Below are 27,707 nucleotides of genomic sequence, written 5' to 3'. Positions count from 1 at the left end.
TTGAAGGTCTTCCCAAGCTCAGAGTGGTGAAGAATGATGCCTCCACAGCCTTGTCCTGTCAGATTATCTCTGCGGGTACGCTATGATAGGCTACTGGCTAGCTCCGTCTTCTAGGAACTATATGCCGGTATACACCCGTCCACCCCCGTCACCGTTAGATGGGCCCTCACCGTTAGAGACCCTCTTTGATAGGAAATAAGCGAGGTAACTGTCATCAAAGACTCGGAAGTCAGAGACATGACCATGGAGATCACACTGAATAGAAAATATCATCTTCTATTCTGCTGTGCTCTCCAGTTTTCAGCACCACAGACATATCATCCCTCAATCGATTTGCTGAATTCCCCTTCGAATTTTTTTGAGATAAATGTCTTTGCCCTTCTTCATTTCTGAATCACGTATAAGAGTTCATGAACCTATTTCCTATCGCCGACCAGCTAGGTAGCTTAGAGAAGGTGACAATACTATACCTTGATGGATAGAGTCGACCCAGCTCCTCTTAGTCATTCCATTAAGCTTAGCATAGCTACTTTCTTGATGAACATATGCATGTTACAATTGATGAATTAAATTGCATTGTGTAGCTTCTAGCTTTCGTGAAAGTAAAATAGTATTTATATTGTATAGGAAGCCGACAAGCAAGGCCATTCAGCAGATCAATACAAAGCAAGTCTCTAGGTAGATACAGAGATACTTTGCAGTTCTTTTGCAGTTCTGCACAATTGGCCATATTATCTAGCAGTATTGTGGCTGGTTACTAATTTCGTCATTGTTTTCATTGATGTCCTATTTCAAAATATTTTGCCAACGTACCACTACCTATAAACACCGACAGAGACTACTATTTCTTACTTCGCTTCTGTGACTTGCAGCCTTTCCGTGACACAGTCTTCCTCTTCTTAGTAGTATCGGTAGTCTCTCTACCCTCTACCCTATCCGCAAACATCTCTTCCGCCCCTCTCACGATCCGGAATATGCGCTGTCGATTCAGCAACACCTCCGAACTTTCCATCAGCCTCTCCACTTCCAAACAGAAAAACTCCCAATCCATCTCCGGGACGGGTGTCTTCAACTGTTCAATCTCAAAGACCAGATCCCGGGGGAACCTCCGCTGAAAACAACCCTTCAGCACCCGCCATCCAAATGCCCTGAAGGCGTTCTGTGCATCCGCATAGTCAAGATTGTCCAGGATTAGATACCGGATTTCGATGTTGGCAGGCAGTCTTAAACCCGAGGGGGACTTCAGATGCTCCTCGATGTAAGAATGGTTCGGATCGAGACATGGGCGCCACCGACGCGTTTTGGTCTTGGTCTTTTTTCTCGCGCAGCGGGAGATGCTTTTCTCAATGATATCAGACACTTCTTCGACGTGCGTGGGATCCGTGTGCGCGGGAGCCCACTCCGCGTACGTGAGATTGTCGTAGCCTGCGAGATTCCGGACCCATTGCTTGCTTCTGTTCGAGATGCGGTGCTCCAGCTCGAATGTTCAAGGGTGCCATCGTTCAATGAGGACCTTCGTGAGAAGGGCCAGGTGGTCTTCATATTCTGCTACTCGGGGGCCGATGACGCGTTCAATGATATCCCAACAGGCAGCGTGGATGGGGTAGCCGTGCGTGTTGCTGCAGCTCCCGTCAGGTCCAAAGGAAGATTGGGGGCATTGCTCGGCACAAGTAGCAGCGGGACAGATGAATGTCATCTCAGAGTCGCAGAAGGGCTCATGAAATCCCAGTTCCAGAAGGCCTTTGCGTCTTTGTTGATGGGCATGTGGTATCTGGAGTTTAGGAGGTCGTGACGGCCATAGTCGCCTATTCCTGAGAGTTTGTATTGTTGTTGTTGGAGGAGGTTGTGTACGATGACTGGGAATATATGTACATCAATATGAGAATCAAATCAAGGATATCACTGCTTGCTCACTAACGCGGTATTTTCTGGTCCATAAAAATTCTGCTCTATCAAGCGAAGCAAGCGAAAAGTAGCTGATCTCATCACACCATACTGTGAAACCGATTATTAATCCGCATTCAAGGCATAACGTTTGTCGACGTGGCTGTGGCATGATGATGTGGGATGATTAGTTGCTCTAGGGTGGACTTTGGGTTTGGTGTAAAGAGCGTGCAAATGGGCGCTCTGGTGGATTAAGAATAACTATGGATTCAACTCCTGAATGGATTTGTAGCAGTCTTGCTGTCTCGACTTGCAGGGCGGACGCTGCCTTTTTTACGCTGCGGTATACAGAGTTTGACCTTCTCCTTGACGCCAAAACGAGCGTGTTATGATGCTGCGATGTAAGAATCCGTCAGGTTGGATCCAAGAATTGCTCAGTTTACGGGTACCCTACAGATCATGACCTACAATTCAGTGTGCGTCATAGACATCAATATCTACCTATTTCTAATCAATGTAGGAATTCGTTAACGCAGGATTTATCCAAGTGCATTTTCTCAGAAGGACCCAAGTTCGTATATATAAGGGTAAAAATAGCGGTACTCAATATTTTAGGTATCTATGCGAAATTATTTACTGTACTGGGCCACTCCACTCCCGGCCGTTGTCCGTGCGATATGCAACAAGAATAATCTTTGGAGAATTGATTTTAGCGCAACAATGAATATACCTGTTTCCATTCCCGAAACCCACACTTTACTATTTATCTGGACCCTCCCTCCTCAAATGTCGCTTGTCATTGTTTCCACCTCCGGCTGCCAGCTCGAGAATCGAGGCCGTTGTAGGAACTCCACAGTCTTGTTGAACTCGGCATAAACCGAGCCGTATTGTCTGCTATCATGATAGCAGAATACACTGGCATCGATGCATTTGTGTTCCTGGTGCTGACTGTGGCTATCCCTGGACTGAATTTCAAACATCTGCAGGGACCGTTTTATATAATGGCTTGGGTAGTCGCATTGAACGGGAAAATCATTGCTCCACCTCATGGTCCACAGCAATATTTATTAGCTTTGGGATATGGCTTTTAGAAACTATGTGATTCCCCTGAAACCATACCTTAGTCGTAGGGAGCGCGTCATTGAATAGAGATCACCACCCATATCACGGCCCTTTCTGCGGTGATCCAACATTGTTGTATTTATCTGAAGCGAATTTCGCTCCTCGAGAGTCTTTCAGGACAAGTAAATCTCATTCTTCCATATTGGTGCTGAGTGTTGTGTCCCTTTTCTTTTTTTTTTAGGTACCCTTTGCTTTGCTCTGGTCTTGAAGTCAGAATGGCACAGAGAGGAACAGATCCTGGGGAAGGAATATATAGAACTGGAGTATTCACAAAAATTCCACATATTATTTCTGCACTGTGCTATTGTCGATTTTATTCTGCAGCTACCTCTCGTGGTGGGAGTGATCTTGCGTGATGGCAGGGGAAGAGCAATTTACTTTGTCTAGGTTACTATCTAGTGCAAATCCCTTGCAATCTATCAACCAAATCCATAGTTCTCGTTATGGCTATGAATGGACTATTTCATCGTGCCTCAATGAGTGATTGTATGAGCGGTGCATTGGTCTCTCATAATAACTACGCTCAGTGGCTAAGCCTAGATTATCACCTTCAAACAACCGGACTGGGTAGAAGATGCACCTGAGACTAGAGATAGTAATTGTAAGTATGTCTGGCGGGGGTCCGTTCTTGAGGGCATTGTGCACTCATGTGATCTGATCCCGCCATCAACTCAAGACTTGTCTTGCTCTACAACGGCAGAGAGCACCAAAGCAGGAAACCATCCAGCCAGAAAAGGGCGACGTGGTTTCTGTCCCATCTGGATCTGTCAAGAACTTGGTATCTGCAATGGTTTCTATCAGCTACCCGTCAACGTCAGCGGAAACTGTTCACAAGCCCGTTCTGCACGTTGAGGCTCGGGTCAAAAGTGATGGCGACAATGTCATCATTCGCACAGACATTGTAGGCCTCCTACAGCATGTTATAAGCATTTTTTTATCATAAGCTGACCATAATAAGATCAGGGAAGAGATCACGAAATGGCTCATCGACAACTTCGCGGTCTTGACTCTAGGTCAGGAACTTCGCTCGTTTGGTAAGAAAAACACCCTCCTTGGCTTCGCATCGTTTCTGACAAACGATACAAGACGACTTGAAGGAGCCGCATGCTCATGCCCTCGACTCTGTCAAAGTTACCGAGTGCACTGGTGGTGAACTCGAGTCCGGTGCGTATCGTCTTGAGAATGTCGAACTGGATGTCCAGGCATATCAGCTTCGGGGGCAAAACGAGCCCGAGAACTCTTCACAGACCCAGCAGTCGGAAGCAACCATGGATAGTGGTGAGGATGGGCCTCGGGCTCGAACCATCGCCCTGCCTAGCAAGGAGCTGGACGGGATCTGGGAATCGTAAGCTTCCATCCTGCTATTGATAATACAGTTCTAAGACTATCAATAGGCTCCTGTTCGACCAGCCTATCCCATCTACATTGTTACGAGCTATCAGCCGAATGCGTTAGTATTCCATGCAACAAGGCGTCGTCACTGCTAACAGTCCACTCTAGTGTCGTTTTCCGCTCGAAAGCTCGACACATGGATTATCAACTGGAACCGCGTCATTCTTCTCTGGGGTCCGCCAGGAACTGGGAAGACCAGTCTTTGGTAACGTAGAACAGAAACACTGGGGAAAGACGATAGTTAATTAAACAAACAGCCGCGGACTCGCACAGAAGCTCGCAATACGCCTCGGGAAGCAGTTCCCACAAAGCAAGCTCGTCGAGATAGACGCACACTCCTTGGGGAGCAAATTCTTCAGTGAAAGTGGAAAACTTGTTAGCAGAATGTTTGACAGCATCGAGACCATGCTGGATGAAGAGGAGGACACATTTGTCTGTGTATTTGTGGACGAGGTTGAGACATTGACAGCCAGGAGAGAACGAGCTCTGAGTGGAAACGAGCCTTTTGATGCCATGCGCGCAGTGAATGCACTGTTGAGAGCACTGGACCGCCTGCGGCATCATCCCAACGTGGTCGTGCTCTGCACGAGTAACCTGATCACTGCGCTGGTGAGTGCCAAGAGTGAGAGGGACCATGGTTCTGGCTTCTGCTCATTGGAATTAATATCCGTGCTTTGCAGGATGGCGCGTTTCTCGATCGTGTGGACATTAAACAGTTCATACCGCCGCCATCAGCCCGAGTCATTTACGAAATCTACAGGAGCTGCTTAGAGGATCTCGGTAGATGCGGCGTCATCGAAGGGTCGACTTTCGACGTGATACAGCTCAACCCGGAAGATCCCCAAACGCGCCTAGAATATGTCTGCTATCCTGCGGAGACATTGATACTTCCGAGTTATGACGAGATGCTGCTGGTCTATCAAATGTTTTCCGAGTCTATCCCGAAACAGCTTGCAGACATGGCCGGTGCCAGTGTGGTAAGGAGAGATCGGAGCCAGCTTCGTGGATTTTTGAGATAAGGAATCATCTAATCGACAGTCAGGGACTGAGTGGTCGTGCTCTTCGAAGGTTGCCCGCCCTGTCGTTGGTTCTCCATACGCACGGCACGAGGTGCACCGTTCGGGAAGCCGTCGCGGCTCTGCGGAAGGGCGTCACGGCGGAACTGCGGGCCAAGACTGAAGCGACGGGGGAAATTTCACAGGGTGGGTTGGTATAAGGCATGGAAGGTAGTAGCAGGAGTAGCAAAAAACAAGAGCAAACAGCAGACGGACGTTCAGCAATAATTGATGACCATCACCGAAGATGCCATTGTTCCCAGTAGGGCGAGAGGATGATGAGGTTGTCCCGTCGCGGTTTTTGCCGAAGGAACCTAAGGCGAGGCCTCGACCAATCACAGCGAGGGTTTAGCCAATCCACCCCCAAGAGAAACTTGACGGCTCCGTCGACAACTTCAACTTCACTTTCAAAGGACAACCTCCTCTCCGGTGTCTAACCTCCCCCTCCCCTCTCCCACCCCTCTGTGGCTCTTGTTCCTTCCTCTCTATCCCCGTGATCGGAGGGCCTTGGAATCATTCACCATGCTCGCAAGATCGGTCCTGCAGAGCGTGCCCTCGCGGGCGATCGCACGACAGACTTTCCGCCGGACTACCACGGTACGCCGTCTCCCAGCCTGGAGAAGCCATTGGCCTTGATGAAAGAGGGCAATTGCTTTGGAAATGCGTCTGGAAATTTATCCTGGGCCTTTGTACTGACGAAATACGCAGCGGGCGTCTTCCTCGACATCCGGCGCCGAGTCCGCCAGCTCGCCCTTCCACCTCACACTCACGGCCTCCGCTGCGACCGTCGCCGCCATTGGATCTGCGGCTTGGTATTACCATCTCTATGGCCAGGAAGCGTTTGCGATGACCCCTGCTGAGGAAGGGTGAGTGATACTGTGCGGAGGAGCGTCTGCTTGGGAGTTCCGGTGCTCCGAAGCGGCTCAATTGAAAGAAGAGAACAAGACACTGACGGATTGGATGAAAGATTGCACCCAACTCAGTACCCATGGGAGCACCAGAAGTGGAACAAGACCTTTGACCACCAGGCGTAAGTGGCCCAATCCTTTGGATTTCGCGATGGGGACTCACGCACACAACTCTTTCAGTCTCCGCCGTGGTTTCCAGGTCTACCGTGAGGTCTGCGCCAGCTGCCACTCCCTCAGCCGTGTCCCATGGCGTGCATTCGTTGGTGTTATGCACACTGTCGACGAGATGAAGGCCTTTGCCGAGGAGCACGAGTACGACACCGAGCCTAACGACCAGGGTGAGATCGAGAAGCGCCCTGGAAAGCTGTCCGACTATATTCCTTCTCCCTACAAGAACGACGAGGCCGCCCGTGCTGCGAATAACGGTGCCCTGCCCCCGGATCTTAGCTTGATGGTCAAGGCCCGTCACGGTGGCTGCAACTACATCTTCTCTCTGCTGACCGGTTACCCGGATGAGCCCCCAGCGGGTGCCTCCGTCCAGGAGGGTCTGAACTTCAACCCTTACTTCCCTGGAACTGGTATGTGCCGCCATTGGAACCGTGGTATCCAAAGTCTAACCTTTTCCCCAGGTATTGCTATGGGTCGTGTCCTCTTTGACGGTGTTGTTGAGTATGAGGACGGCACCCCTGCCACCACCTCCCAGATGGCTAAGGACGTTGTCGAGTTCCTTAACTGGGCTGCCGAACCTGAGATGGATGAGCGCAAGAAGATGGGTATGAAAGCTATCGCCGTCTCCACTGCCCTGTTCGCCCTCAGCGTCTGGGTCAAGCGCTACAAGTGGGCTCCGATCAAGACCAGGAAGATCGTGTACACCCCGCCAGTCAGACGCTAAACGCATACTGCACTGGATGAATTATCGCATGAGAGGGAGCAAAGGCGATCTTCTGGGCTGCAGGGTTGTGGCTTGCCCCGTCGGTCTGGTCGTGTCGGCTTTCCATGACTCCATTGACCGTTGTTGCCGTGTCTTCCTGCCTGTTTTATCTGAATCCACTCAGAACGTCTGTATCTGTATCCTAGATATTTTCCTTGAAAATCTGTTTGAAGAAAGACAAAGTGTGCCTTTCAAAAAGCCTAAAAACAAACAGATAGACGCATGCAAAAAGGCCCAGCGCCGCTTTTTTCCTTTGTTTAACGTCGAATGTATTATCACTTATCAGACCTTATTTCTGGCTTACTCATATTCCGACCGCCTGTCGTCGACTGCGTGCGTAAGGCAAAGGATGACGCTTGATTGTTACAGAGACGATACCCGGTGGGATTCCTAGTACGTTTATCACGCATGGGCCGGGAATGGCCATAGCGGTAGCAGTGAGGTCCTCGATCTTACTAAGACTCCTCAAGGCTAATTAGGCGAGGATTCGAAGGGCGGCATTAGACTAACACCCCTGTCAGTGGAACCGTACTAGGGAATCCTTCTGCGTTTCACCGGTCGGAGTAATATATGTCATGCCGCTATGTCGGCCCACAGTCTACAGAGGTATGGATAGATAGACAGAACGCACGGACGGAAGTGAGCAAGCGGGGGAAGGGGGGTGGGGTTCGCTGTGCAGGAAACACGATGTCCTCGCAGTGAACTTGTAGATGGACCATATCTATAATGAATTATTGAGTGCTTTCATGTCTTCAAAACCAGGAGGCACTCTTGGCAGAGATCTGGTCCGAGATATATCCGGCCCTTACGTGATGGACTGCCTGCCTACTGTGTACGGTATAGTATTCTGCTCTCGGTATGTGGAAGTGTACACAGTATGCACCCGTTAATAGGCACTTCGACTGCAATATTCTTGTGGCTAATCCCGAAGCATTATTGGAAAGGTCGCTATCCAAGTTACCTAAATTATCTATAAGAAATTATCACCTACGCCATAAAACATAAAGTATATAATGTACAGTACAGTACCCAAAGCCAACTGTGCCAAACCCCAATCGGGATCATACATCCTCAATCGTCCTCTCCCCGTCCCCAAAGATTCCCCGGAAAACACTATCATAGCTCATCCACATGGCCGCAAACACTACATTCTCCACCTTGACCAACCACTCGGGACTCCGGCCGTCTTCTCCAGCGAGCCAGCCAGTCAGCTTCACGAGCAGTAATATCAACGGGCCCCAGAGCGCGAGGAATATCACCTGTCCAACGCGCTGGCGGAACGTGGTAATGCGGTATGGTCGGATGGTGGAGAGGTATGTCCGGTAGGAGACGGGGAGGTTGTGCTCTGCTGCGCCGTAGGTGATCAGGTTGAGGTAGCGCGCGGATGGCTGGGCGTAGCATGGGTCGGGACGGAGGAGGGGGGTTTGTGTGTTCCACCTACATCGGCTGTTTTTGTCGCTGTCACCCCGAGCCGGCGAAAGGAGCGTGTGTGCTTGGAATGGGGTCGTATCTGGGTGATCGGGGACAGCATCGGATGGGTTGTAATCTTTCGGGAAGGGATAGCATGTTACGACGACGTCTTGGTATCCGCGGCCGCCTCCTTCTGTGGCTATGATGTGCGCGTAGTCTGCGCGTGTCACCTCGTAGACGACACCGATAAGAGGTTTACGCCATCGGTCCTTGTGGTAGTCCTGTCGCGAAACCAGAGGGGAGTTCTCCGAATCGTGCTCATTGTCCCCTACATCCCCTGAAGTAGTATCACGGAATCGTGTCCCCGCAAAGCACGGTTCTCCATACGGTATCCCGGGGAGGTCGAAAGTGAGCTTCAACTCGGGCACGTAGACATTCAACTGGGAAAGCGGCCTGATGCCACGGTTCCCGAGGAAGGTCTCCGAGGCCAAGTTCGAGCCGTACGCTAGGTACAGCACTGTCTTTTGCTCCTCATTGCAAGGCAGCTTCTCCTGTCTTTGTATCTCGTGATCCCGACCCAAAAGTGTCCGAGAAAGGTGTTCATCAGCGCCTAAGGACCCGTTCTCGAACGACCTCGATTGTCTTTCTGCTATCGTCTCGGGGATGAATGCGGGGATCCGTTGCGCAGAGGAAGGTGAACTCCATAAGGCAGGAAAGATAGCTGGTAGTCTGCTTAGCGTCTCGAGTGCGCAAATTTGACGTCGCGACAGAGCTTCTGTCAGCATTGGATTGCGCTTCTTAATCTCCATCTCAGTGGTGCCTGGCCTCATGGATCAGCTCGAAAACAATTGTGTATGACAGCAACAGCCTAGAGGTCAGCATAAATATAAAGCAATTACGGCATTGGCAGGCGACAAGGTTTGACGCAAGACATCCCCGGGCAACCCCCGGATGAATTCGTCCGAAGCGCAGCCAGTCCTTATCTCGCCTTTATCCATAGGCACGGAGTTGTTATCACCCGGCCGGTTTGGTTGCAGCCATCCACGGAACGCGGAGGAAGAAGCCGACCTGATCATCGACAGAGCTTTCGCTCTTCGGTTGAACACGATGGATTGCATGGCCATTCCGACCAGGGTCAATATGATCAATTTAACCGAGAAGAATGTAGATCTTTAGAAAGTCTGCAACTCTGTTAGCGACGATCAGATGTTCTGAGAGATCTCGACACGTGATAGGCTTATGCAGACAAGTGCGTGGAGATCAGACCCGTTGCTCCACAACCGCTGATAGCCATGTGTCTTGCGCATTGTGCGCCAAGCAGAAACAATACTCATGGCGGACATCAGCCAGCCACTGCACTCTGAAGGCTGAAAAGGAAGATGAAGTTGAGCGAATTCGAGAGATCAGAATGTCTCGAGGGAAGTGGAAAGTGTTGCGGCTCTGTCGCGCAGTTGACCTGAGCTTTCCATGGCGTATCACGCCATTGTGCTACCTGATGGTCAATTAATAGCTAACAAGGCCTCTGATAAGGCAAAGGTGCTCAATAAGTTGTTACTTCTGTTTCATGGCTGAACAGGTGACCGATTTCCTGCGGGGAAAAAAAAGAGAGTATAGTAGCTACCTGCATAGGGGTCCAAAACAGTCCTGCTGGATTGAATAGCAGAGATGGTTGAATACAGCCAAAATATGTGCTCATGCTGTTGGCGTAATCCTGATTCTGAAATCAAACGAGAAGAAAATTCCTCTCATTTCCATTTCACTATCATCGTTGAGATGCTCGCAGGAAGGCAGTCTCGGTGCCGTCATGTGATAAACCAGTGAGCTTAGAGGCGTCTTGCCTCCCTTGTCTGGACGGAACGCCCAGCGGTCAAAGCAGACATGTCAATCCAATTTCTCTAGAGGATATGGAATATTCCATCAGGTTTATGTTCTGTTCTCCCTTTCCCATTGTTTGTTGACTTTGAAATCATCCTCGAGCAAGATGTCTACTTCGACAGATGAAGGCTCTGACAGCTTGTCGAAAGGGCTTCCTCTTGCTCGATTGGTCACCTTTTTGCGTGACGCTATCAGCAGTTCCGAATTGGACAATCCCATAATGTCAGGACATCCTTTGAGAGTCTCATATTTCCGCTAACGGCTTTATCGTGCAGCATTTCGGAGGATGTCGTCCAAGCCATATCCCAGCTTCCTCTTCCAATCAGTTCCGCTGACCTTCAAGGGGTCGTTTTGATTTTAGACAGTGAAATCAATAGGACGCTATCAAGGCTGGATGACAGGTCACTTTGGTGCATAGCCCACGTGCTGTTGAACGCAGAATTCTCCTTGGCGCAGGAACGTGGGCTGTTCCTTTTGCTGGTTCAGTCTCTCTGCCCCGCTGACACGGAGTCCGCCCTGGATGCTGACTCTCAGCAGGACACAGTCGAGCAACTTACGGATTCTTCACGAGGAACTGGCGCAAGGTCCAAATCCAATGCTCACAAGCGGAAATCGTTTCTAGGTCAGAAGATCATCCAGCCGCTGTTGGAGCGCTTCGTCGACGACAGGCAGGATCCTAGACAGCGGAGATTGGTGAGTCTCCAATCATGTGCTTCTCCGTATCATGATACTCAACTGCGGTAGAGTGGTCAGCTTTTGCTGGAACTGCTCCGTAAATCCGAAGCCAACATGGAGCTGTTCGCTCTAGGACCGGAGGTCGCGCGGTTAGTGAACAGCACTTTGCAATCCATAACCGGATGTTTCTAACTCTTGCCATGTAGTCCCTCCCTCGGCTCAGTTCTTTGTCATGAGCGTGATCTCACCCTACGGTTCGTCGCTGCAGGTATAATTCGGCAAATGACCGCTTCGAAGTTTGATGGAAAGATATTCTGGACAGTCGAAGATGTTGATCAGCACGTCCGCTTCTTCAAGCGCTTGAAAGAAGTGAACTCTGACTGTGTGGGAGTGTTCTGTTCTTATATTCATGAGGTTGATATGGGCCGCTCTAGTCATCCCAAGGCCGGGTGTGCATTTTCTTCCCTTCCATGATTGGAGCAAAGCTAATATTCGCAGACTGATATTTCCGTATCCGGTCCAGTCACTCATTATCGGAGGGAAGACATACGGCGGAGATAAGTCGATTGGGATCACCGTTACTGATCATCTGACCTTCATAGTGCCGACTGAAAAGCCAGGACGTCAATGTTTTCAGTTCATTGACGTTCCCTTGCGACTGATTGTGCCGAAGAATGTCTGTTTTGTAGACAAGAGTGCAGACGGAAGCACTTTCTATTTGAGGTTGGAACTGGAGCCCACGGCATATTATATTATGAATGGAGAGAAGCAATTTCTCAGGGACTCATCAATTAATATCACATGCTATGATGACGCCACGGAGCTTTCGAGAGCTATTGAACATATGGTTCTCAAGAGACTGGGGCTAACTTTCGAAGAAGGAATACTGGCCGAGTCTGGTCCTTCAGAGGAGAGCAAATGTAAACCAAGACACATCCCGGGGGCATTCGTTACTTTCGGCAAGGAAGGGGACACTATCAGCGATCTGTCTTTTCCAAATCGCCAAGTGGATAACCTCACTGGAGGTCCGTCTGGAGCATACCGTACACGGAGTGGGTCATCAGCTGTTATCTTCCTTGATACTCCAGAGGAGGTAGCGAGGAAGTCTACTGATTATCTGAAGAGCATCGGGGTGACAGAGGTAAATGCATTCCAGAAGAGAACGTTACCTGGGACGGTTATAAGTGGAGATATTACAAGCCAACAGGACGATGGCTCGACGATAAATCACAATCTGGAAGGTATGCCATCCTGGAAGAGCGACGAAGTACTTCACACCTTTAGAAATTCAGAACTAGAGGGAGTGCTGCCAGTTGATGTAGCAAATAACTTCCAGAGAAGTGCAGCTTCAAAAGGAGAAAAGCTCCCAGCTCAAAATGACAAGGCTAAATTAGAGGAGGCCCTCGTTGATGGAGAAGACACACTTCCGTATGACGCTCTGGATTCGCAGCCAGACCCTCTGCAGCAAGGACTGCCTCAACACCTAGATGGGATGGATGGGAATCCATCCCATTCAGAGACCGTGTCTGATGACGTTCCAGACTCTTTTCAGGAACCTGATGTCTCTAATAAAGCGCCTATCGCAGCTGAGGATCCCAGCCCCATAGCCATTCTTGACTCTCAAGAAGGCTCAATAGTACAACGAAAAGCTGCAGCAGAGGACGAAATGGCTTCCAGCGTTCAAATTTCTGAAACGGGGAAAAAGCAGGACACAGTACCAAATTGGAATACCCAAGAGTCCTTAGTGTTCAATTCCCGGTTGAAACGGCCGAGACAGAAAATTTATGGTATCCGCACAACGAAGCCAGCAGCGAAGTCAGTTAAGAGGGTCCCAACAGACTGGGATCGAGACCTTCGAGACACAGACGACGAACAGGAACCAGTGAGCAAGAAGAAAACGATAAAAACCCCTCGCTCATTACTCTCTGTCAGTCGCTCTAAAGAGGAAAAATCCGACTCCTCGCGGAAGAAGAAGCAGCCGGCCAAACCTGCTCTTCCTACTCCCAAGACCGGTTCTGCACCACAAAAGAAGAGAGGAAGGATGGCAGAGTGCAATGTTCCAAAGACACTGGCGTCGTCACGGCCCCGGCGTGCTGCAGCTGAAGAAGCGAACAGCAAAATATCAGCGGCCAATGACGACGGGGAAATGCAAGATAATAGTCCAGCTGAAAGCATAGTCCCCGAAGAAGTTGGTTTAGCAAAAGCAAGCGGGTCTGAGCATGTCAACTTAGCGATGAACTCCGGACCTATTGATCGCAATACTGACGACGACGCCAACGTTTTGGTGAATGATGAAAGCCTACCCTTACCCCCAGAGCTTTGTAGCCATTTCAGCCCTCCGAAGAACTCTGTTTCACAGTCTCCTTCTCCAGAGCTAAATGAATGCTTTGTTGAGGGAACAAAAGCAGCAGGGACGGAAGAAGCTCCGGTCGACTTGACGGCTGTTTCAGATTCGAATCATGCAGATGATGAGGAGCCAGACGGCGCCGGCGTTGAAGCGTTCTCGCATGGCGGGGAGTTCTCCGATGGCGATGTTACGTTGGTGAAGTATGATCACGATATCAAAACCGCTGAGCATCCCCAACATACCAATCCTTCCAATCCAACGCAGCAAGTGGAAGGCCGAGGACGGCTTATGGGAAACAAATTAGCAGAGGCATTATCTGGAGAAGGGATTCACCTTTCACAGGCTGCCAGCGTCAGTCCAGACAAGAGATTGGATGATAAAAAGCCCACTACAACAGTTATCGAAGAGCCGGAAGATCTATTAGCAGTTAACAGAAGAGAAAAGTTGTCTCGGATCTCTCAGCAAATCTCTGAATTCATGTCTCAATCCAGTGCAGCACTAGCACCACACGAAGTCGAAATGCATGGAATCATAGACACAGACAGAAATTCAAAACGGGCGGAAACAATTCTCTCAAATACAAAGTTTATCCCAGAGAAGGTAAAATTTGCGACCGGTCCGGACAAGCCAGCAAAGGACACCTGTGATAAACCCATGACTCTAACGGATGTAAGAGGTGCCGCGGAGGTTGCTAGCAGAAACGGTGCTCGGGGTCCAAAAGAGATTAAAGAAGCTCCATTGGAACTTGCCGAAGGAAGAGGGCTTCTTAGTGGAGGACTGATAAACGAACGCCTGCACAGGAAGACTCAAATTGTCAGCTTCGCCGTTGATGGCCCTCGGAATCAGGGAGAGTTCTATCGAGCTATTCAACCAAAGTCTGCTACGAAAGAACCGGAAACACCAGCCCGCAAACATGGTGATTTGCTAAAGCGAAAAATACCCACAGATCCGGATCAAGGTCAGAAAAAAGATCTCAATGACGGAAGAAGTCTGACCCCATATCCTAAAAGACTCCGAGCGAACCTGGCCAGCGGAGAAAATAATACCAACGAGTATATGAGCTCAGGCCCTTCTCCGGGTCAGATGGAATTCTTCGCTCTACCAAGACCTCCTCAGATGTTCTCTCAGGGTAGCATGGTCGACGAGAACGGGAGCCCGCGACCAATCCTCAGAAAGACAAGAGGCAGCCAGATCATGGAGACCAAAGGCATTGACCAGATAAACTCCATGGAGACAAGCATCAGAAACATGATATCGCAGCCAGCTTCTATGGTGTCTGCTGCTTCAGAATCTAGCTCGCAAGTTTCCACTGACAATGAGGAGATTGGGTTTGAAGTCTCAGACGACGAACGCATGGATGATTCTTCTGCAGTTTCGCGAATCCAGTTCCCCAAAATACATAGCACTCAAAATAGTCCTTTGAAACTTCCAAAAGCTCGGTTTCAAAAGGCACCGAACCCTCCGATTATGCCGACTGGTAATGCGGGGAAACCCATGGTCGAAATAAAGAAGTCACTCTCCTTTACCCAGCGTCTGGAAGGAAACGGAATTAAGAACGCTGTGAAATCGAGTGGTCTTAAGAAGTCCCTGTTACCTGCGTCCAGTGACCCTCTCACAAACCAGGGAGAGGAGATGTCTATAGATGAGGAGCAGCAAATGGAATCAGATGTTGAGATGCAGACTCCAGACCGGCATTTTGATGCCACTCATGTCGCTTCAACGTCAGGCTTGACCGGCTCTCCCACCCTGGTGGAGAAAGACGGCATCGAAGCCGACTGGAGACAACTCCGCGCAACCCAGAGAACAACGCTCGACATTCTATTCGAGACATGCAGGGTATGTATAACCTCTTTGAAACTGTTTTTATCTGGTGCTGAGGTCTAGATAGCGTCTCATGCGCCACTTCCTCGATGAGGAGGATGCGATTGGAGACGTCCTGGAGACGTACGGCGCCGGTTGCTACAAACTTATCGAGCAGCTTACAGAGGCTCACAAGGAAAGCATACAAGCATATCAACAGCAGTGGGAACCCATCAGGACCGGGCTTATCGAGCGCTGCCAAGGAACCATCGATCGTCTGCAAAAGAACGACGAAGTACTTCGGACATTGCCATCTATTGAGAAGCTGGCTTCGGCAGCCAAAAAGCGCGGACGGCTGGTTACACGTCTCGAAGGGGTCATGAAGAGCTACGAGGCGAAATGCAATGCAGAAGAATCTGAAGGACTGCAGTGATAATCGTCACATGCGGAATCATACTTGCCTCGGCTTCCTTCGAGGGAGAGAGTGAGAGATGTAGCCCTCAATCTGGAGGCCTCACTAGTGAGACGTTTCAATAGTAACATTATTTAGCAGAGGTGACACAAGATCGCCGCACCAGCGGGATGACCTGTCACCTATCACCTAGTTGAGAGGTATGTATAGAAGTTGGTTTCCGTATATAATGTGAACAGCACTGAAAAGAAACCAACGCCAATCAGAATTGCAGAAAGCCTCGCGTGCAAAGATAGATAATACATAGATAATTAGCTATTAATGTTTACATTATTGTCCGGCATTTGCTATAGAATGAGTCATTCGTCTTCTGAATAAGCTCAGTGGTCGGGGCCGGGTCCGAGAAGACACCGAATGCACAAAAAAGCGAAAAAAGAGACCGGGCCGGGTCACGTGCCTCGGAACCGCCTAATACGTCAACGATGACTCGACGGCCGCCGACGTCGCAGGGCAACCAGGTTTCAAAAATTTAGATACCCCAGTTTTTCAGTTTCCACATATAAAGGGAGGATCCCTCTGTTTTCATCTCGTTCGTTTAGAGAGTCTAATAGTTCCCTGCTCGAGCTGGTTCTCCCTGCTTTCTGCAAAAGGACTGAGCAATTGCGCCCCGCCATCATGTCTGTATGGAACCCTAATACTACTACAAATCAATGCTCCAGCCAGCGCTGACTCAATCGCGCAGTTCTTCATTGAGAACCCCAACGTGGGTAACAAGAATCACCCTGAAGACTCGAGAAGTATGTCCCCTTTACCCCGAGCTTTTCTTTTTTACTTAGCAGCTTGCGCGGTGTGCTGACCGTGCGCCCTGCGTTGAACAGTCCGTGGATACAACCCCCTCACCCCGCCAAACCTCCTCCAGCATGAGATCGCGCAGACCGAACGATCAAAACAGACGGTCCTCCAGGGCCGTGAGGAGGCTGTGGCCATTGTCCAGGGCACAGATACCACCCAGCACCGGCTGATGGTGGTCGTCGGACCCTGCTCGATCCACGACCCCGATATGGCGCTCGAGTACTGCGACCGCCTGCTGAAGATGCGCGAGAAATACAAGGATGACCTGTTTATCGTTATGCGCTCCTACTTGGAGAAGCCTCGCACAACAGTCGGCTGGAAGGGTCTGATTAACGACCCGGACATCGACAACAGCTTCAAGATTAACAAGGGTCTGCGCGTGTCGCGTAAGCTCTTCGTCGACCTGACCGACAAGGGCATGCCCATTGCCAGCGAGATGCTCGACACTATCTCTCCCCAGTTCCTTGCGGACTGCCTGTCCGTTGGCGCTGTTGGCGCCCGCACCACCGAGTCCCAAGTCCACCGTGAACTGTCCTCCGGTCTGTCCTTCCCCGTCGGTTTCAAAAACGGTACCGACGGCTCTCTCGACGTCGCCATCGACGCAATTGGCGCTGTCAAGCACCCTCACCATTTCCTCTCTGTTACCAAGCCCGGTGTCGTCGCCATCGTTGGCACCGTGGGCAACGAGGACTGCTTCGTGATCCTGCGTGGCGGCAAGAAGGGCACCAACTACGACGCAAAGAGCATCGCAGACGCGAAGGCGAAGCTGATCGAGAAGGGCCTGAAGCCCCGTCTCATGGTCGACTGCAGCCACGGCAACTCGAACAAGAACCACAAGAACCAGCCTTTGGTCGCGGCTGCTCTGGCGGAGCAGATAGCTGCGGGCGAGACCGCTATCATGGGTGTGATGATTGAGAGCAACATCAACGAGGGTGAGTCATTAATTTACTTTTCTTAATTTACTTTCTTGAGGTCTTTGAGCGCGAAGCTTACTGTTCTACAGGCAACCAGAAGGTCCCCCCAGAGGGCAAGGCCGGCCTTAAGTACGGAGTCTCCATCACCGACGCCTGCATCGGCTGGGAAGACACCGAGTCTGTGCTCGAGACCCTGGCCCAGGCCGTCCGCGAGCGCAGAAAGAAGCTCTCTGTCAACGGGACTCACTAGACGTTTCTCCGTTTCTACAATTTTGCACGAATAGAAGTGAATGATGGATTGCGGATGGTCGAAATGAGCACGGCACGCCTTGGGTTATCAAAAACAGGAGTCTAAATTTCCATTTAAAAAATTTCTACGGCATGGCAGGGAGCGGGCGCAACCTTTTTGTATGCACATTACACTATTTCGGGTTATGAGAGATAAACCAAAACATGCGGCCCAAAGATGAAAGACGAAGCGGGATTGAATGAAAGATACCATATCTAGTCAATTTTAGGCCGGTTCCTTGGTTTGCGTCGATGAATGAATGTGAATTTTTCATCTAGGGGTAATGATGACCATTACTTGCGATCTATAGAATAGGGCGGTTTTCGGGGACATTCAGATTACTGCAGTTGACGTTTTATTCTCGATAGATATTAAAATGAATACATCTACCCTAGTCGATATATACATCTTTTCTTAGGCTACATTTGTATAGTACCATACTTGATTAATGCTGAGTTCTTTTTGCCTCTTTTGATATTCATGAAATGGATTGCAGGTAGAAATTACCAAGGACATAATTGGATTGCTCCTAAGAAGCACAAGTTTTCCAAGGTCATAGCCCAGTAGATATCCCTTCTAACAGCCATCCAGCCGTCGTCCGAGTCCCGCATTTCCCATTTCCTCCCGCGCTTTCAACACAGCAGCTACAAGATGCGAGTGCAGTAGATGAGCTGTTGCTAGTTGATAACAATGTCCCCTTCCGTGCCCTGAGGAGGCCGACAAAACAATAGTTCAAATGGAAGCACCAGCGGTGCTCCAGTCGCGGAAGTTGGTGTAATCTCGATTGTCTGCGCACAGAATGGCTGCTGAAGAGCTGGATCCTGTCGTGTTGTAGGCGGTAGTGGTGGTTGCTGCTGCTGTAATTATCGAAGTACTGCTCTCGTCATCGGCCTGGGAGTGTTCGGTGGTGCCAACTGCCATTTCTCAAAGATAACTCGCTTCTGCGCCCGTCTTATAGAGACCACCAGGACAATTCTGACGTCTCCACGGGAGTTGAGGAACAACCACCAACGGGCATCCTCACGAAGCCGCGAGAGTGGTTCGGAGACTCCTGTTTCGATCACTAGCGTTGGCCGGTTGTCTGTGCTCCTGCAGGCTGTCGTGGCCCCGGGGAAAGAAACTGGTCTGGTTGCTTTCCGCCGTTCCGACCTCGATAAGAGGAGGACATCACCCAGAACATCTCCAGCTTGGACACGCCCATCGCAAGTGCCGAATCGTGAATCTCGTCCTTCAGGAGTTGAGTGACGCCGTCATGTGCCACGGATGGCAGGACCTTGATAATCCCGATCCTTTCGTCCTCGTAAAACATGAACCGGAAATTAACCCCCAGGATCTCCTTGTCATTCTCCATTCTGTCTCGGATGGGCGGCGGAAGATTCAACACCACGATGAATTGGTTTCCATCATCTTCATTTTCACGGAGCTCTTCCAACAGCCACTCGGCTGCTGCTCTCAACGTCTTCAGATTTGAAACGGGATTGTCCTGTGCCCCTGCGGGAGGCCGGAGAATGGGCCGTGTTCTCCCATTCGATGTGAGGTTTCCTGCGCGGGAGCTAACGTCAGATCTTCCATGTCTGTTATCAGAGTCGTCATGGTTTTGAATGAAAGCGAGGACAAAAGATGAGTGGTGTTCTATCGGAAGTTGTAGAGTGTGGTTCGTAAAAGCTCAACGTGAGGTGTAGAGGGAGAGGGACGGTGGCATGGTCAGGATGTGAGAAAGATGAGATGGTGCTGTACTGACTTGAACTTTTGCACTTGCCTCAGATTATCTATTCACTGTCACATTACATGGAGATATTCACTGGTTTTGTGGAGATTCACTCAATATCACTGTGGTGGGGATGTACACCTATAGGCGCGCTGCAGAGCAGAGTACTAATAGTGTCGCTGTGAGGACATGCATGCGCAGTTAGGAGGAAGAGACGGGCACATGCAATGCACTACAGGCAGGAATATAGTTATATCCATAAGTGACTTGATAGGTCTATGATTGCATGGCTCATGCAATGGTGTGAACAGCGGACCTGGGCTTTTATGGATATGTATCTACATACCTACTTAAGGAGAATTGAAAAGTACATAAGCTGGTACTGTACATATTTTCAGCACCAGGAATCACATATCCCACTTGTCCGTAAGACGAGGAGATGGATGGTTTTATCTATTTCCAATCACGCCTGACAATAAATAAAAAGTCTGACAGCACAAGAACGGTTCTCATAACCCAAATTCAACCTCTGAGCAGCACACGTCTCATCTCCATTGCTAAATGGTATGATAGAGCTTCTTCTGCATACCTAATTTCTGGAAACTCTCACACTGCCTTTTCCTGCAATGTCTGCGCGACTCAGGAGGTTCCGTAAGAGTAGCGTCCTCACTGTTGTCGAATATTGTTGAGAAAAGTATAGATGTTTACCTCACTTTTGGCGAATAGGGCTTTTCTTGTCCTGGATCCCTCAAGCTAGAGGCAAGGATCGACCCGCGGCCTCGATCGAGCCGGCACCTTGATAGCAGGCAGGCCCCTGGCCCAGTTGGCTTACTGTAGACAGACACCGCCCCCGGCCCTTGTTGGAAGGTCAAAGTGTGAGAGTAGGTAGAATATAGAATATAACCCAGACAGAAACGGGAGCGTACCTGGGGGCGCAATCAATCTCCAGGTAAGTAATGGAGGCAGGCAGATGGTAGTAAGACACGAATCACACATCACATGCACAGTACTCCGTAGTACTGAGAACGATCGATCGGTTTACGTAAGTTTTAGGCTTCCAATCTACCTACCTACATACATACATGGGATTTATGATTTTCTAATCTAAATCCAGAACTTTGATTCTAATCTGTGGTGTGGTGCACCTGAACTGGACTGAATGAGACATACATACATACATACATACATACATACGTAAGTCGGTCGGCCGGTTGGTGGCCTATAGTACGCATTACGCAATCCAAACGAGGTTTACGCGGTCTTTGTTTCTTTTTACAAATATTTTTTTGTCCGGATGGACCGTTTTGATGAGTGTTTTGGGAAAAAAAAAGCATATTATTCAAGCGATTCGTGGAGTTCAGTCCTCTGTCACGGACGGACGAGTTTTCATCCGGAGCTTACGAAGAGTTACCTATGTAGGCGATGGTGCGAATCGAATGGCGTTTGTGAGATTTTCGGGCTCCGATGGATTACAAATTTAGGCAGCAAGACGAGATGAGGATTTCTAAGCTGAGATGGTTTTTTTTGGATATGGTGGTGCCTGCTGTTCTATGTGGAGGGGGTATATATAAATTGGACTGAGGTCGTCGAGAGACGTATATTGATCTATAAGAGCAGTCTCAGCGTTAATGCAAACTTGTCTACGGCATTCAAATCGTCTTCACAATTTCTACCTATTGACTATATACTCTATTGTGTCCTCACCATGAGCCAACCTCTCAAGCCGATCAAGCTCTACGGCGGCGTCCTTGGGCCCAACCCAGCCAAAACGGCCATCATCCTCGAAGAGCTCAACATCCCCTACGAGAGCGTCTACATCCCTCTCGATGAGCTGAAAACTCCCATCTACGAATCGATCAACCCCAACGGACGTCTCCCCGCCATCGAGGACCCCAACACCGGTCTCACGATCTGGGAGTCCGGCGCCATCGTCCAGTACCTCGTCGAAACCTACGACAAGGGCCACAAGCTCAGCTTCCCCGCAGGAACGGCGGAGGCGTACCACACCCTGCAATGGCTCTTCTTCCAGGTCTCCGGACAGGGTCCGTACTACGGACAGGCGGGTTGGTTTAGCATGTACCATCCGGAGAAGCTCCCGAGTGCGATAGACCGGTATTTCAACGAGGCGAGACGCGTTTCGAGGGTGCTGGATCGATGGCTGGAGGAGCATGAATGGCTGGTGGGGGATAAGTGCACGTACGCGGATCTGGCGTTCGTGCCGTGGCAGACTGCTATAGAGGGACTGTTTAAGGAGGCGTACGACCCTGCAAAGGAGTTTCCGCATGTGGCGGCTTGGTTGGAGAGGATGAAGAGTAGGGAGACGGTCAGTAGAGTGTTGGCGGAGAGCGCAGAGAGGAGGGCTGCTCTGCAACAGAAGAGCTGAAGGGGAGTCGGTGTTAGTTAGACCCGTGCAGATATAGCGTGCTTCTTGCTCGATGGCAACCATTCTCTTTTCCACGTCATCAATATCGTCCATCACTCTCTTTTTTATGTTGTGAAACGTTGTACGGTGGACAACGTGCACTAGGCAGCTGGCATGATGCAGCATGACTTCTGCTTTGCTTCATCTACTTAATTGATGATGATAAGTACCATACCTGTCTCTCTATTTGCCTTGTCGGGTACATAAGCAACCATGCCGTTCGGACGGAGTCGTTATATGCATCAAGGGATTGGATCATCACAACTCCACCGGCGGAGACCCCGCAAATTGTGGACCACGTGCGAACTTTCCTGCGCCGCCTAGGGTTGAAGCGCCCTCGTATCCACCTGCGGTTATCGATATTCCAACCCTCTATCGGGACGTGGCCCGGATGACAGCGGAGAGATGCATCCAAATCGGAAAGGAAAGGGACTGAAATAAAAGCGCCAACGCCCCCAGGTAATAATGTAAACGCAGGCTCGCGGTCAAAGAAGACGAGATACCATATTGCTTTAATGAAACACGAGGCCAGCGAAGCTCACATGGTCATGTATGGAGATGCTCACGCGATGAGATCTGTCATCTGTGTGTGGAGAAGGAACCAGCTTTGGTGGTCGAATCATGGCTCCGCGTTTCTCACCCGATCCAGAGATAACGGGAGCCTTATCAGAGGAACGCAAAGCACCGACGAACCCACGACGAGGCCGTCATGTCGTCCAGCGGATTTTTTTTTGCTTTCTTGCTGAGCTGCTGGGTGTCTGCTAGAAGGGTCTTTTTACCCCGCAGGACAGGACGTTGCCCTTGAGTGATATAACAAGGCACCCATCTCGTCCAGATCTCCGTCAGGCGACATCCGAGGTAGGCAGGCGAGCACAGCCCCCGGACTTCTGCAAGGCGTCATGGCGGGCAGCCCCGTCGGGCACGACCCCGAGAAACAGGTACAGCCTTCTCTTCAGCCGCGCCTAGCTGGTCAAAAGTACTGACCGTTAAATATGCCCTTATCTCTCGTTCGCCCGGTCCTTTCGTTCTGCCCTCATCCTCCACCCATAGCCGTTCAGAGAGGAGACCACTCGCTATGGCTGCTCTCACTCTTTTGGCCATCCTGACCACCATCATTCTGGTCCTTAATCTCCCCAGTGCATATACACAGCCGGTACGGGATCTATCCTCGCGACGGCTGGACATTGACGGCCTACATCACCATCTGGGCGAGGGAAAACGAGGCGCTGTCGCGAGCGAGAGCGCAATATGCAGCAGAATTGGGACGGACATGCTCAATATGGGAGGAAACGCTGCCGATGCGGTGAGTAGGCTGTTATGTTCAGTTGAAATAGTTAACAACCACGAGAGATGGATTTATGGGTTCTGACGTTGGAAATCAATCTGAAAATATATAGTTGGTCGCGACGGTGTTCTGCGTAGGCGTAATCGGTAAGCGGCCGAAGACGCAATAGCGACTAAATGGCGAAGCACAGATAGCTGAGAACCATCCCAGGCATGTATCACAGCGGGATTGGAGGTGGTGGCTTCATGCTGGTCCGCTCCCCCAACGGCTCCTTCGAGTTTATCGACTTCCGTGAGACGGCGCCGGCCGCGGCGTTCCAGGATATGTACAAGAACAACGCCGATGCTTCGATATACGGTGGTTTAGCTAGGTATGATCTACTCTAATGGACCTATGCCGCTGTACGATGCTGATCGAAGATCAGTGGCATTCCGGGTGAGATACGAGGCCTGGAGCATCTCCACAAAAAGTATGGTGTTCTCCCCTGGTCAACCGTCATGCAGCCTGCAATCCGCGTCGCCCGTGAAGGCTTCCCCGTCACGGAGGACCTTGTCAAGTACATGAAATCCGCAGTCGGGGATGGAGAAGACTTCCTGTCGAAAAACCCCACGTGGGCTCTCGATTTCGCCCCGAATGGAACCAGGCTGGGGCTCGGTGACACTATCACGAGGAAGCGATATGCGGACACCCTTGAAGCCATCGCGAACCAGGGTCCGGATGCGTTCTATTCCGGGCCGATTGCAGAGACGATGATTAACGCGCTGCAGGCAGCAAATGGAACAATGACCCTCGACGATCTGAAGAACTACACCGTTTCGATCCGGAATGCGTCACAAATCGACTACAGGGGCTACAAAATAACGAGTACCACTGCTCCCTCCAGCGGCATAGTTGCGCTGAGCGTGTTGAAGGTCTTGGAAGGGTACAATGATTTCTTCGCACCAGCGGCTGTCAATCTGAGCACGCATAGATTAGACGAGGCGATCAGGTTCGGATACGGCGAGGTTTGCAACCCTTTCTCATCGACGGACCGATCAGCAGCTGACTTCGCAAAGAGGACTAACCTCGGCGACCCGTCGTTTGTTGATGGACTTGATGAGTACCAACGGGATATGCTGAACGACTCGACGGTTCGGCAGATCCGCGGGCGGATATCCGATTTCCACACGCAAAACGTGTCCGCATATGATCCGCATGGAATCGAAAGTTTGGAAACGTACGTTCGCCTCTTTCCCTCTCTCTCTTCAGATAGATTCTGACGGTCTTCAGCCCGGGAACATCGCACGTTGTAGTAGCTGATCATACCGGGTTGGCTATCTCCCTCACGACGACGATTAACCTGCTGTTTGGAAGCCGACTGATGGTCCCTGAGACGGGAATCATCATGAATAATGAGATGAATGGTTTGCTTGCACCCTCCAGGTCGTTTACAACCCCTCTCTGACATTTGCAGACTTCTCGATTCCTGGCTCTTCGAACGCCTTCGGATACATACCATCCCCGGCCAACTATATCCGACCAGGCAAGCGGCCGCTTTCGTCCATTTCTCCTTCCATTGTAACTCATCCGAACGGAACGCTTTTCTTTGTTGTCGGAGCAGCGGGAGGAAGCAGGATCATCACTGCCACTATCCAGAACATCATCCACGCCGTCGATCAGGGCCTGTCTGCTGCTGAGGCCCTAGCGCAGCCCCGTCTGCACGACCAGCTGGTGCCCAACCAGGTCTCGTTCGAGTATGCCTACGACAATATTACCGTGGCGTTCATGAAAGCCCGCGGGCACAATGTCACTTGGGTGGCACCGGGTGAGAGCACCGCGCAGGCGATCCGGGTGTTGCCGAATGGGACGTTTGACGCAGCAGGAGAGCCGAGACAGCTCAATTCAGGTGGGTTTTCCGTCTAGTACCATCATTTATGGTTGGAAATCTATTTTGCGTTCATGGAGCAGGTGTTGTACTATCAAGTTGGGTTTCTCATGATCTGCTTTGAGATAGATTCTGGCGATATGCATGTTGGCCGATAGACATAAATCATGTTCGAGACCGTACTTGAATAGAATATGATAATAGCTTTCACTGATTGGCATATATGACGTAGAGGTATAGGCATGAGAAACTTGACGGAGCGAGGATGGACCTGACGCGACCGCCCGCTGTTTAAGATGTGGTCTGTGCGCGCATCTTCCCCGAGAGTTCGTGGATCCCGAGTTAAAACGTGCGAGCTGCGTATTCACCGCCCATGATAGCTCTTACTGCGAGAACTCTTCTCTCCTCTCTCACCTCGTCGTGCTCATCCCCTCCTTTTTTCGACCTTTGCTCCCACACGCTCATTTCTGCAGACCCATTGGACAAGCCTCACTGGCGTTTCTACCCCGCACGTTCACTTCGCCTTGGAGATCTACCGCGGCCCGCGAGCACCTACGGAGCTAGCCTGACGCTTCCTTGCAAAACGGAGCTTTGGGTACTTCCCGCTACTCTGGCCTTTGTCTGCTCCACACGCTCTGCTCGTGATGCGCGTGTCTGACACGTCGTCAATCCCACGAATCCCACCGATCGACCGACTGAGCTTTTGAAACTGCCTTCGCAAAGCCAAACTCTTCTCAAGCGATCTCGACTCGGAAACAAGATACCACAGCAGCGTGGGCAATGAAGGGAATCGAATATCAGGACTACAAGAAGAACACAAACCCCGCAGTCGCAGTCGCAGTGAAGATCTCCCCTCCTTCGTTTGACCTCGATCCGTACCAGCCATTCGATGAGACGGTCTTTAAGCGGACGGTCGAAGATATCCTCAACACTTCAACTCGGCAGGACGAGGAGATTGACAGTGCTGCGGCCACCATGGAAGCTGAGGGTCGTCACAGAGAAGTCATCGACCTTACCTCACCTCCCGCAGAGTCCGACCTAGAGCAATACGACCCCCCGCGAGAAATTTCCGCCCCGAGTCACACTCAGGTACACTCACATACCAATCCTGACGGTCATGACGGTCATGATTATGGCCATAACGACGATAGTTACGACTCCCAAGCTGAGGAAGACAGGATCTTTGCCTCCGTCTCCGAGCGCAAACGATCCCGCCTCATGACCTTCATCACGACTCACGATTTCATGAAGTCACACAACCCTCCCATCCTCCGTTCCGCACGACGACGATTCACGAAGAAGCTACGCAAGAAGGCATTGAAAGCCGGCATGGACGAGGCCTCTACGGAGAGATTGATCAGATACATCCGGAGGTGTTACATCGAGCTTTACGAGCCAGAGTTCAAGGACGGCTTTGATTCAGACGGCAGCGCGTTCGGCCCGGAGGAGATTGATGATGATGATTGCCATCAGCTTCGGGGTGATGAAGAGATGACGCCCTCCAAGAATCACCTGCCAAACAGGGAAAAGAAGAGGAAGCGTCAGCTTACGGACAGTGATGGCAACGGTTCCATTGGTGTTGACGTGAGAGACAAGTTCAGGAGGAAAGCGAAACGCCGTTCGGAAGAAGGTCTTCGAAAATCACGATACAGGGCATCTCCAGAACGCAAAGGATCCACGGTTTTCTCTACACCTTCACCGCGCGAGCCTGATCGCGGAGACTCGCCACTGGTGCTAAACCTGCTGAAGCATTTTGCTGAATCGCCTACCGACTCTCCTGCACGTGCCAAATATCACGATCCTTTCCAGAACGTTGAAAAGGGTGGTCCAACATCTGACTCTGAATTTATCGTCGTCGAAGATGATGACATGGAGGAACAGCCGGAGACTAGACAGTCAGCGATTGGTGAGAATAGGGCATCTGATGTCGACGAGGGAGTGAATGCCAACCAGTCACACTGGTTTGATGGACCGTCTTATCCGACGGCAGACTATGTACATTTCAACCTGGAGGAATCGGCTGCCTCTGATACAGCCCAGCCCAAGATCCAGACAGGTCCTGGGTCCTTAGAGGAACAATCTGCAGGCGCGTCATCTGACAAGAAAGACGCCGACACGTTGATTCCCAATTCCAACGCTTCGCGTTCCGGTACGCCACCGAAAAGAAAGTCCAGGAAGGAAAAGAATGCACAGAAGCGGGCAAAGCAAAAGGCGAAAGAGCGAGAGAGAATACGGGCGCGTCTGGAACGAAACGCGCGTCACAGAGCTAAATGGAGGGAGAGAAAGGCGAAGAGGTACCGATATTTCGCGGAGACGCTGTCGGAAGGAAAGCAACATGTCGATCACCCGAACGACGATTCCAAGCGCTCGGGTCAAGAAATCAAAAAACGAACCGGAGATTCAGCTACTGATCAGGCTGGCGTGCACGATTTACGAGGGTTGGAACATGACAAGATCCCTGCAGTCGATCTCACGCAGTCCGACTCGGGTTTTTAGACGCCGATGATTCGCAAGGCGTGACGGCCAGCGATGAGGTGACGTCGAAGTATTTCTCGAGACGAA

At 50.6% G+C, this 27,707-nt stretch overlaps 10 protein-coding genes across 10 annotated transcripts; 7 read left to right on the top strand and 3 right to left on the bottom strand.

Moving 5' to 3' along the window:
• Positions 1-841: 841 nt before the first annotated feature.
• VTN00DRAFT_3228 (uncharacterized protein) lies at positions 842-1,696 on the bottom strand (the record flags this gene model as incomplete). The annotated part of the gene is made up of 2 exons (XM_069429522.1): positions 842-1,447; positions 1,514-1,696. 2 exons carry the CDS (start codon positions 1,694-1,696, stop codon positions 842-844), a joined length of 789 nt encoding a protein of 262 aa, XP_069282966.1.
• Positions 1,697-3,793: 2,097 nt separating this feature from the next.
• VTN00DRAFT_3227 (uncharacterized protein) lies at positions 3,794-5,614 on the top strand (the record flags this gene model as incomplete). Its single annotated transcript, XM_069429521.1, has 8 exons — positions 3,794-3,907; positions 3,965-4,040; positions 4,093-4,351; positions 4,401-4,456; positions 4,507-4,603; positions 4,656-5,007; positions 5,079-5,375; positions 5,441-5,614. The coding sequence occupies 8 exons, from the start codon at positions 3,794-3,796 to the stop codon at positions 5,612-5,614; spliced, it is 1,425 nt and encodes a 474-aa protein (XP_069282965.1).
• Positions 5,615-5,975: 361 nt separating this feature from the next.
• VTN00DRAFT_3226 (uncharacterized protein) lies at positions 5,976-7,253 on the top strand (the record flags this gene model as incomplete). Its single annotated transcript, XM_069429520.1, has 5 exons — positions 5,976-6,050; positions 6,162-6,319; positions 6,421-6,483; positions 6,542-6,939; positions 6,991-7,253. The coding sequence occupies 5 exons, from the start codon at positions 5,976-5,978 to the stop codon at positions 7,251-7,253; spliced, it is 957 nt and encodes a 318-aa protein (XP_069282964.1).
• Positions 7,254-8,353: 1,100 nt separating this feature from the next.
• VTN00DRAFT_3225 (uncharacterized protein) lies at positions 8,354-9,532 on the bottom strand (the record flags this gene model as incomplete). Its single annotated transcript, XM_069429519.1, has 1 exon — positions 8,354-9,532. The coding sequence occupies one exon, from the start codon at positions 9,530-9,532 to the stop codon at positions 8,354-8,356; it is 1,179 nt and encodes a 392-aa protein (XP_069282963.1).
• A 1,151-nt stretch (positions 9,533-10,683) lies between these two features.
• On the top strand, positions 10,684-15,832 carry VTN00DRAFT_3224 (uncharacterized protein; the record flags this gene model as incomplete). Its single annotated transcript, XM_069429518.1, has 6 exons — positions 10,684-10,799; positions 10,853-11,270; positions 11,322-11,401; positions 11,459-11,701; positions 11,751-15,435; positions 15,488-15,832. The coding sequence occupies 6 exons, from the start codon at positions 10,684-10,686 to the stop codon at positions 15,830-15,832; spliced, it is 4,887 nt and encodes a 1,628-aa protein (XP_069282962.1).
• Positions 15,833-16,486: 654 nt separating this feature from the next.
• Positions 16,487-17,827, top strand: VTN00DRAFT_3223 (uncharacterized protein; the record flags this gene model as incomplete). The annotated part of the gene is made up of 4 exons (XM_069429517.1): positions 16,487-16,492; positions 16,554-16,608; positions 16,690-17,595; positions 17,667-17,827. 4 exons carry the CDS (start codon positions 16,487-16,489, stop codon positions 17,825-17,827), a joined length of 1,128 nt encoding a protein of 375 aa, XP_069282961.1.
• Positions 17,828-18,598: 771 nt separating this feature from the next.
• VTN00DRAFT_3222 (uncharacterized protein) lies at positions 18,599-19,217 on the bottom strand (the record flags this gene model as incomplete). The annotated part of the gene is made up of 2 exons (XM_069429516.1): positions 18,599-18,780; positions 19,016-19,217. The coding sequence occupies 2 exons, from the start codon at positions 19,215-19,217 to the stop codon at positions 18,599-18,601; spliced, it is 384 nt and encodes a 127-aa protein (XP_069282960.1).
• Positions 19,218-21,279: 2,062 nt separating this feature from the next.
• On the top strand, positions 21,280-21,957 carry VTN00DRAFT_3221 (uncharacterized protein; the record flags this gene model as incomplete). The annotated part of the gene is made up of 1 exon (XM_069429515.1): positions 21,280-21,957. One exon carries the CDS (start codon positions 21,280-21,282, stop codon positions 21,955-21,957), a length of 678 nt encoding a protein of 225 aa, XP_069282959.1.
• A 1,114-nt stretch (positions 21,958-23,071) lies between these two features.
• VTN00DRAFT_3220 (uncharacterized protein) lies at positions 23,072-25,183 on the top strand (the record flags this gene model as incomplete). The annotated part of the gene is made up of 7 exons (XM_069429514.1): positions 23,072-23,299; positions 23,394-23,427; positions 23,492-23,651; positions 23,706-24,285; positions 24,337-24,497; positions 24,551-24,684; positions 24,735-25,183. The coding sequence occupies 7 exons, from the start codon at positions 23,072-23,074 to the stop codon at positions 25,181-25,183; spliced, it is 1,746 nt and encodes a 581-aa protein (XP_069282958.1).
• A 742-nt stretch (positions 25,184-25,925) lies between these two features.
• Positions 25,926-27,641, top strand: VTN00DRAFT_3219 (uncharacterized protein; the record flags this gene model as incomplete). The annotated part of the gene is made up of 1 exon (XM_069429512.1): positions 25,926-27,641. One exon carries the CDS (start codon positions 25,926-25,928, stop codon positions 27,639-27,641), a length of 1,716 nt encoding a protein of 571 aa, XP_069282957.1.
• Positions 27,642-27,707: the final 66 nt, after the last annotated feature.

Source organism: Thermoascus crustaceus, assembly GCF_041956765.1.
Source record: "Thermoascus crustaceus strain CBS 181.67 unplaced genomic scaffold VTN00scaffold_13, whole genome shotgun sequence".
NCBI classification, from domain to species: domain Eukaryota; kingdom Fungi; phylum Ascomycota; class Eurotiomycetes; order Eurotiales; family Thermoascaceae; genus Thermoascus; species Thermoascus crustaceus.
The sequence above is the reverse complement of the archived record's forward strand: the minus strand, read 5'-3'. Positions and strand labels throughout refer to the sequence as shown.